Here is a 9,947-nt window from a genome sequence, read left to right as displayed (position 1 = left end):
ATTAAGCACTTAATGGAAGAAGGTGCTTAATCAGTCTGTACGTTGGGCGTAATTTAGTGTATGCAACGCGTATAGCTCAAGGACTTAGTACGCTGCGCGTACAAGGGTGGTACGCAAGGCGTACGCGCCTCAAATGGGCTTGGACTTGTTTTGGACTTGTAAGCCCTTTGGGCCTTAATCAATCATTGGGCCTGGTATCGTTTTGAGTTAGTGGGCCAAGTTATCTGTTTTGGGCCATGGTTACTATGGTTGGGATTTATTGGGCCATGAGGCCCATTAACGATTTTGGACATGGACTTTGGGCCCATTAGCAAAGAAGGACTTTTGGTCCATTGTAAAGGACTTGGGGTTTGGGTACTTTAATTGGATTATGTTCAGCCCTAACCTTGGGTTAATGGTATTATTGTTCAACACGGGTGTTCACGGACTGTTAGGAAAGCATCTTTCAGATTCAGCAAATAGAGGTGAGTCTCCTCTCCATACCAATGGGTCGAAGGCACCAAGTCCGACCCATTTTGTGATATGTGGTACACTAGTTGTTTACATGCTATGTGGTATGTTAGTTGTATATGTGGTATACTTGTATTAAAGACCATGGGGGAGCCCATGGAACTTGGATGTAAGACCATGTGGGGAGCTCATGGTTTTCCTATTAAAGACCATGAGGGGAGCCCATGACACTTTAATGTAAGACCATGTGGGGAGCCCATGAATTTCCTATTAAAGACCATGGGGAGCCCATGACACTTAGGTGTAAGACCATTTGGGGAGCCCATGACATCCTGGAGTAAGACCCTGGGGGGAGCCCACGACATCCCTATATGTTGTATGCTTGGCTTATTTGGTTTATCTAGCTTTTATAGTTAATATGGTATATGTGATTATGTGGACTGTGTGGGGTATGCTCTAGGGAACTCATTAAGTCTTAGCTTACAGTTTGTTGGTTTGTTTCAGGTACTTTTGAGCCTAAGGGCAAGGGCAAGGCTTGATGGCGTGGCATGCACTCTCCGAAATTTGAGTTGATGGGACACTCTGATATTTGAAATAAAATGTTGATGTTATGGATTTGAAAACAATTATCATTGATATTTTACATTTTATGGGAATGTTTTGGTTAATTAAAAATGAAAATTTTATTTGAAAATTTTGGGTCGTTACATATTGAAGTTTAAGTTCAAGATTCCTTAATCACCTATATGGATGACATGATATCAATTTGCACACATCTATTCTTTTTCTATATTTTTTCTTACTTTAGTTTTTTATGGACTAGATCAATTTGTGAAAGATATGTCCAACATCGAGGGAAAGATTATTGAGATTAAGAATGATACCAAATGCTAGAATAAGTGCAAACTTACCTTTAATACCATTATCGAAGGTATATTTTGACTACTAATTTACTAAATGTTGTGAATTTTAATGAAACCTGAATGCCAAGTGTCGTATTTATAGGACTGTGAAGATATGAAGCAGAAAATGGCTAAGGATATGATAAAGACTATAGGAAGAGAAGTAGTGGACATCCTTGAATTATGAAAGGCATGCAAATGGGAGAAAGTAAACAAACTTCAAATATACATTCAATCTGTGAGGAACATTGGCTTGAACATTCAGATAAGTTTTACTTCACTATAAAGTGTAAACAATGTTTTCAGCCTTTTGTTGTTCTGAATATTCATTTGTAATTCTTCGGTTTTCCCTCTAACGACTTGCTTCCTTTTTATTCTATAATCATTGAGTTGTAAAAAAAATCTATCCGTTGGCCAAAAGGCCTTTTGGAATAAATTATGTTTACTATTTATTTATTTTAATTCAAGTCCAAATATGTTGATATATATATATATATATATATATATATATATATATATATATATATATATATATATATAGAAAATAAGTAATTACAAACTACAAGTTGCGACACCAATTAATAGATAAGTCGTTGAACTTTCTTTTTATAAATGAGATACTCTAATGTTTTTTGAGTTTTTTGAATCGTCAAGTTGATAATAATGTAATATCATAATGGAAAAAAAAGTAACAAAAAAGTCTCTTGATATGAATAATTTGGTTGAATGAAATTAATAACATCTTACATTCATAACATTAATGATTTTTTTGAGCATAAACTACATTCCCACTCTTTTTTTTTATAATAATTAGATTTAATGTTATCTCTCTACAACACCGTTAATCTAGATTGATTTCCACATGAAGTTGTAATATATGACTAATTGTCAGAAAATCAGAAAAATAAGCATACATGGCCAACTTAAGGTACATTTTCAATAAAATCTTGCTTATTTTCAACACTTCCCCAAAGTGGAAAGGGCTTTTTTCAACTTTGTCTGAAAGTTAAAGATCTTTTAATATATTATATAGTTAGTTGTTTATACGAGTATTTTAGTCACTTTTTGGCAAGTTAGAGGTAAAAAAGAACAGAACATCTGCATTTTCCCTACATCAATATCAGATCAGGTAGTTTTTCTTAAATTTTTTCCTATATTTTTACTTTCTACATGTTATAATGGAAAATGTTTTGATGGATCAATAGGCTGCATTTACACAACTAGAAGGTCTAATTGAGGGTGTATTGGATCCATAAGTTCCTTGGTGGGTGTTTTGAACGAATATACCATTGCTTTTTGTTGTTGTTTTAATCGTCTTGATTGCAATGTTAGTCGGGTTTACCCTTGGAATTTTATTTTGGGTAAACCCACGTGAACATTGATCTTTCTCTTTTTTTTTTGTTAAACTTGATATGATGTTATAAGTATGTACTGTATCTATCTAAAAAATTAAAAACTCCAACAAAATTGCATTACAAATCATAGGCATCCTGGTTTTTAGCTCGAGTAATCTTATATCTTGATTTCAGTTAATACCATTTTATGGTAAGAAATCAAAATGCATTGACATTTTTGTGTATTAAATTGTAAAATGGGACCCACAGGGTGTAACTAATGACTACGAATGTTAGGTATTTGAAAATGACAATGTTATCCCTATGCATGTCCCACTACACCGACATGGTGCTCTTCCTGAGAACTTGAATCAAAGCAACATCTTAATGACCAACAAACCATGCTTCTTTATTTCCAGGATTGTTTCTATTTATAGAAAGCTAAAATCTTTGGTATTTTAGAATTATTGTTCACATTTGGTCTCAATAATTATGTTTTTGGAGGGTATTAGAAAGAATCCTGATGAATATATTTTTCTTAAACTTGATCTAATGTTATAAGTATGGCTATTTGTAAGTATTTTTAATCGTTGTGATAAAGATGCCAAAAATGCCAATCTAATAAAAAAATGAAGTTGCACATAAAATAACATATAATGCATTCCTATAAAAAGAAAAAAATTTGATTAATCGTTGTACATTTATATAAATGATCGATGTTTGCAGGTGATGAAATCATTTCCATGGGAACGAAAATTCATGTGATTTCGAGTTACAATCATGATATGCTAAAGAAAGTATTTGTTTTGTAATCGAATAGATTGTTTAAAATTTTATTTATCCAGTTATTTTTTTATTCTGTTTGGATTTGCTATTCATTTTTTTTAAGAATTAAGGCAAAAAAATGGCATGTTATTTTCAAATTTTGGGCAAAAACAACATGCTACTTTCATTTTCAAGCTAAAAATAACATGCTACTTTTATTTCGTAATGTAATCCCAAATTATCTGTAAAAAATAAAGAGTATGTTGCTATTTCCCACATTTTTCCTAAGTTTACTGACAAAGGAACAAGTGGATACATGGAAACCAATTATGGATGTTGTTCACGTCAAAAGATAAGCTTTCAAGGTTTTCTCGAATCAAAACTGTTAGAACAATATACTTTAAAAAGCTCTTTCAATTATAATAATGCACTTAAAAAATAACAATGTACATTCATCTTATATAACATACTACAACATATTTGACTATTATGCGTTTGTAAATGAGAGAATTGTAGAGGATAACAATGTAATTAAGACAATATACTATAATTTCACACAAAAGCAACACCTTCCAACCCTGCAACATGGAAGAAACCCTTCTAGTTAACTAATAAAGATAGTCAATACAAAGTAAGGTCTCGTTTGATAGTTTCTGTCTGGGAAAGTTTTCTGACTGGGAAATAAAACATGTTGTTTGATTGTACATATGATTGACTGTTCTGAATGATGAAAAAAATAATAATTCAATAAAAAATAAATTTAAAAAACGTTATTTAAAAAAAATTAATAATCCAATAAAGAAAGAAAGAGGCGAGGTTTGGTGTATAATTGTCTTTCCAGGCCATTCAACCAGAAAGATATGATTTTGATGCTTTCTGGGAAAGACATATCTTACTGGGAAAGACCCTTCTTTTGTGCAAATCAAACAGTCTTTCCGGTCCATTCACTCAGAAAGATCTGTTTGGACCTGGAAAGATGCGTATCAAACGGGGTTTAACCTTACCAAGAAAATAACACATTTTAAGCTATAATTAATTGTTTGTATCATCTGAATTGATTAATATAAAACAAAAACAATGTAATTGATACTATTAACACATGTGGTACCGAAAACAAAATACTTTCTTTATTTTACAATCAACGTGACATATTTTTTAGCCAATTAAGCTATAAGAGAATTACTATGTGTAACTTTTTCATAAAATAATATAAAATTATAACTTTTTATATTAAATGGTTGAAAAACAATATATTACATTATTTATTAAAAAGCATGAAAGCATCTTTTTATTTGGAGTCAATCGTTAATTTATTATATAAATATTCATTTATATTTTATATGTTGTTTTTTTGTTCAAGTATATTACAATACTAGGCGAATATCCGCGCGTTGCGCAGAAACATCTATATAGCTTAAATCTTTACAAATATTTGATTTTTTTAAATATAACAATAATGTTGTTGCTAAATTTGATATAATAATTCGTGTACTAAGTTGATATAGTATATTGATTATTTTGAATTATATTATACTATATACATCTATTAAAACTACATAATCTTAATCTTTTAAATAACCTCTACCCACGGGTTACTCATAAATAAAATTAAATATAATATATAGTTTAATGTTATTTAAAGTTGTTATTGTTAATTATTTTTTAAAATTTATTTGCTTAATGTTTTAATTTCTATCATTGTAATTATTTAAAACATAAAACAATTTTTTTTGGTTTTAAAGGTAACAATATAATAATTTATATAGAGTTATTTTTAACTATTGTTATTTTAAGTTATTTTAAGCTACTTATTTAAAAAAATTTAACGATTATAAAAATATTTTTAGGAAATATTTTAGTTAAATTGGTATTACAATTTAGTTTTTGCATTTAGCACTGTTGAAATTTATATTGAAGTTGACCCAGTAATGTTATATATAAATTAACAATTTAAGTATTTTGTCCAAATTGTTCAAAAGTTGTAGCTTTAAACTGATAATGGTTTACATACAATAACATATTAAATCTAATAAATTAAGTATAATATGTTAAAAGTTAAAGACAAAACTTTATAAGCAGAAGTAAAAATATTTTTTAATATTGAAATTTAGTTTATTTATGATTACATTTTAGGTTTGATACTTATTTAACCTTATTAACCAACTTATAATTATTATTAGAAAAACACTACAATTTATCACTTTTAACTATTTACTAAATATTCTTTGGGTTGTTTAAGTTGAACTAAAATTTTTATTTAACTTGATTGTGTAAGGTTATATTTAAATTAACAATTTAAGTATTTTATACAAATTGTTCAAAAGTTGTAGTTTTAAAATGATACTGGTTTACATACAACACCATATTAGACCTAATAAATTAAGTATAATATGTTAAAAGTTAAAAACATAACTTTATAAGTAGAAAATATATATTCTTTTAATATTGAAATTTAGTTTATATATTTAAACTTTAGGTTTGTTATTTATTTAACCTTATTAACCAACTTATAATCATTATTAGAAATAAATTGAAAAGTCATGTGAGTTTCAAATGAATGTGGTGAAAGAAAAAATGAATGAGACTTTCAAATAAATGTGGTGAAAGAAAAAATACTTTCTTTATAAGTATATATAATGATGGTTTTAATCAAATTTGAACATTAAATAATTCAAGGCTTCTTGGTCGAAAATAAATAAATACTTTCAGGGCTTCAACAACAATACCCAAAACTCCAGGGACCCAATTTGCAGTTAATGAAAAATTGGATGATGAGGCAAACCCAATGAGGCAACAGCACGTAGGGTACAACACGAGATCCATCCTTATTGGCTACAACACCCATACCTGAGTTCTGATTGGTCCACGTCATCATCGATGACATGCATTAGAGTGTCTTCGCGAGAGACCCGAACAAAATCGACGCGCTTTAATGTAGGCGCTTGTACATCCTGCGAGATTTCATGTAATATAAATTCCCAATCGCACAAATCTGAGTTCTCAGAAAAGAAAACCCTTTCCCTATTTCAAAGCTCAAAACCCTTTAATTACACCGGATATCATAAGGACATTCATCTATAGAGCAGTGAGGTGAAGCATGGGTCGCTCCGGCATCGTGCTAGCGATCGTCTTAATCGGTAAAGTTTTCTGATATTGATTTTTGTTACAGTTGCTACTGTTTTTGGGTTTTTTGATTCTTTTGGTATGAATCTAGGAAGGATTGTACGAATGTAGATTTAGCCTTGATATGCGTAAATGCTTGTTTGTGAATTGGTTTTGCTGTTTCAATGCTGTTTGGAGTCGGTTTTGTTTGAGATCTGACGAGACTGTGATGGTTTCATTTCGAATTTGTTTGAATTTCAGCACTTATTATGTTTACATTTGTTGATTAGTCTCTTTCTGTACATTTATTAATTAGTGTTGTTCTGTGTTTGCTTTTGATTTTATGAAGAACAAACTTTATGTGATCTTAATTAAAGTTATGAAATCTCCATATGGAGATTAGCGATGGACAGTTCCTTAAGTAGTGGTAATTTTGTTCGGTTTTTCTAGTTTGATTTTGTACACTGATGGATGAGGTGTCTATGATTCTATGGGATATACACATGCTAACAACGTGTCACATTCAGTAATCAAATCTGTGTCCTATTAATGTGCAATTGATTTTGATCTGTTATTATAATCAGACAGCATATTGACAACACCTAATCCATTTTCTTAACTGCTTGTTCTGATAGTTTTATCTTTCATGGAAGATGTGTCCTTTTATGTAGTATGTACTAACCTTAATGTATTACAGGTTGCCTATCTGCAATTTCCATTGCAAAAGAAGAAGCCAACAAGTTAGGGACTGTTATTGGGATCGATCTTGGAACTACCTACTCGTGTGTTGGTGTTTACAAGAATGGCCATGTTGAAATCATAGCCAACGACCAAGGAAACCGTATCACTCCATCATGGGTGGCTTTCACAGACTCCGAGAGGTTGATCGGTGAAGCAGCAAAGAATCAGGCACCTATAAACGCAGAGAGAACCATCTTTGATGTCAAGAGACTCATCGGGAGAAAGTATGCAACTTTTCCAATCTGCTTGTTGTTTAGATATCAGAAATCATGTTTCTTCCCAATGTTGAGCAATTTATGTTTGTGTGACAGGTTTGAGGACAAAGAAGTCCAGAGGGATATGAAACTCGTCCCCTACAAACTCGTGAACAAAGATGGAAAGCCGTACATCCAAGTTAAACTTTCCGGTGGGGAAACAAAAGTTTTCAGTCCTGAAGAGATCAGCGCCATGATTCTAACCAAAATGAAGGAGACAGCCGAAGCATTCTTGGGAAAGAAGATCAAGGACGCAGTTGTCACAGTTCCAGGTTAGTAAAACAACAGAATTTACTTTTGTACCCTTGAAGAACGATGTCCTTCAAACTGTTTCTTTACTTATTCGATTCTTCCTTCATACAGCATACTTCAACGACGCCCAAAGACAGGCAACAAAGGACGCCGGTGTGATTGCTGGTTTGAACGTTGCCAGAATCATCAACGAACCCACAGCTGCTGCCATCGCATATGGTCTTGACAAGAAAGGAGGAGAAAAGAACATTCTGGTATTCGACCTTGGTGGTGGAACCTTCGATGTCAGTATCTTAACCATCGACAATGGCGTTTTTGAGGTTCTTTCAACAAACGGTGACACCCATCTTGGAGGCGAAGACTTTGACCAAAGGATCATGGAGTACTTCATCAAGCTAATCAAGAAGAAGCACGGAAAAGACATCAGCAAAGACAACAGAGCTCTTGGAAAGCTAAGAAGGGAAGCCGAGCGAGCCAAAAGAGCCTTGAGTAGCCAACATCAAGTCCGAGTCGAGATTGAATCGCTTTTTGACGGTGTAGACTTCTCAGAGCCGTTGACCAGAGCCAGATTCGAAGAACTCAACAACGACTTGTTCAGAAAGACCATGGGACCCGTCAAGAAGGCCATGGACGACGCCGGTTTACAGAAGAGCCAAATTGACGAAATTGTCCTCGTCGGTGGAAGTACCAGAATCCCAAAAGTCCAACAGCTTCTGAAAGATTACTTCGATGGAAAGGAACCAAACAAAGGTGTGAACCCCGATGAGGCCGTCGCTTTTGGCGCCGCCGTACAGGGAGGTATTTTGAGCGGTGAAGGTGGTGACGAAACTAAAGGTAATCCCGTAATTCAAACTCTTTTCTTATTATTATTATATATTAAAAATAAAACTATATTCTGACAAATAAATATATGCTACTGCCTACTAGATATTCTTCTTTTGGACGTGGCACCTCTTACTCTCGGAATCGAAACCGTTGGGGGAGTGATGACGAAATTGATCCCAAGAAACACAGTCATTCCAACTAAAAAATCACAAGTCTTCACAACTTATCAAGATCAACAAACTGTTGTTTCCATTAAAGTCTACGAAGGTGAAAGAAGTATGACAAAAGATTGTAGACTTCTCGGAACATTCGATCTCTCCGGAATCCCACCGGCTCCAAGGTTGGTGACCTGTTTGTCAATATTTTTGTTTTCCAGGGGCTAAACTTAAACTTAAAACTAAACATAATTGATTGTATTTTCAGGGGAACACCACAAATTGAAGTGACATTTGAGGTGGACGCAAATGGTATATTGAACGTGAAGGCAGAGGACAAGGCTTCTGGTAAATCAGAGAAGATAACAATAACAAATGAGAAGGGGAGATTGAGTCAGGAGGAGATTGAACGAATGGTTAGGGAGGCAGAGGAGTTTGCTGAAGAAGACAAAAAGGTGAAGGAAAAGATTGATGCCAGAAATGCCCTTGAGACTTATGTCTACAACATGAAGAATCAAATTGGTGATAAGGATAAATTGGCTGATAAGCTTGAGAGCGATGAGAAAGAGAAGATTGAGTCGGCAACAAAGGAGGCGCTTGAATGGTTGGATGAGAATCAGTCGGCTGAGAAGGAGGAGTATGATGAGAAGTTGAAGGAAGTTGAGGCTGTTTGTAATCCAATTATTACAGCTGTTTATCAGAGATCCGGTGGAGCTCCGGGAGGTGGAGCGGATTCAACGGAAGATGATGATGAACATGATGAACTTTAGGTTATTTTTGAGGGGTGAGAGAAGATAGAGGAGAGGAGAGAAGATAGGGTTTGTAGTATAATTTTGGATTATTACTTGAACTTGAAAGTTGAGGTTTTATTATGCTCACTTTGGTTATTTTTTAGTCTAAGTGAAGTGAAACTCTTGAATTTGTGTATCATTTAATGTTTAAACGACTTTCCTACATCTTTAAAGCTTTTTTTTTTATTAGTATACAGGTCGAACCAAACGTATTGTATGCTGACAAATTCAGATGTGATCTCTAAATCGTCCTTATTTAATGGTTACTAAACAACCCTAAGTATAATATAACATTCATCTCTAAATCGTCCTTATTTAATGGTTACTAAACAACCCTAAGTATAATATAACATTCATCTCTAAATCGTCCTTATAT

The 9,947-nt window shown here is 33.0% G+C and overlaps 1 protein-coding gene across 1 annotated transcript; it reads left to right on the top strand.

The window, feature by feature from the left end:
- The first annotated feature begins 6,431 nt into the window (after positions 1-6,431).
- On the top strand, positions 6,432-9,736 carry LOC145056972 (luminal-binding protein 5). Its single transcript, XM_079004712.1, has 6 exons — positions 6,432-6,588; positions 7,251-7,518; positions 7,606-7,820; positions 7,912-8,634; positions 8,728-8,965; positions 9,049-9,736. The coding sequence occupies exons 1-6, from the start codon at positions 6,549-6,551 to the stop codon at positions 9,548-9,550; spliced, it is 1,986 nt and encodes a 661-aa protein (XP_078860838.1). The 5' UTR covers positions 6,432-6,548; the 3' UTR covers positions 9,551-9,736.
- Positions 9,737-9,947: the final 211 nt, after the last annotated feature.

Source organism: Lactuca serriola, chromosome 6 (genome assembly GCF_051521515.1).
Source record: "Lactuca serriola cultivar US96UC23 chromosome 6, Lser_US96UC23_V15, whole genome shotgun sequence".
Classification (NCBI taxonomy): Eukaryota; Viridiplantae; Streptophyta; class Magnoliopsida; order Asterales; family Asteraceae; genus Lactuca; species Lactuca serriola.
This window is presented reverse-complemented; position numbering and strand designations above follow the sequence as displayed.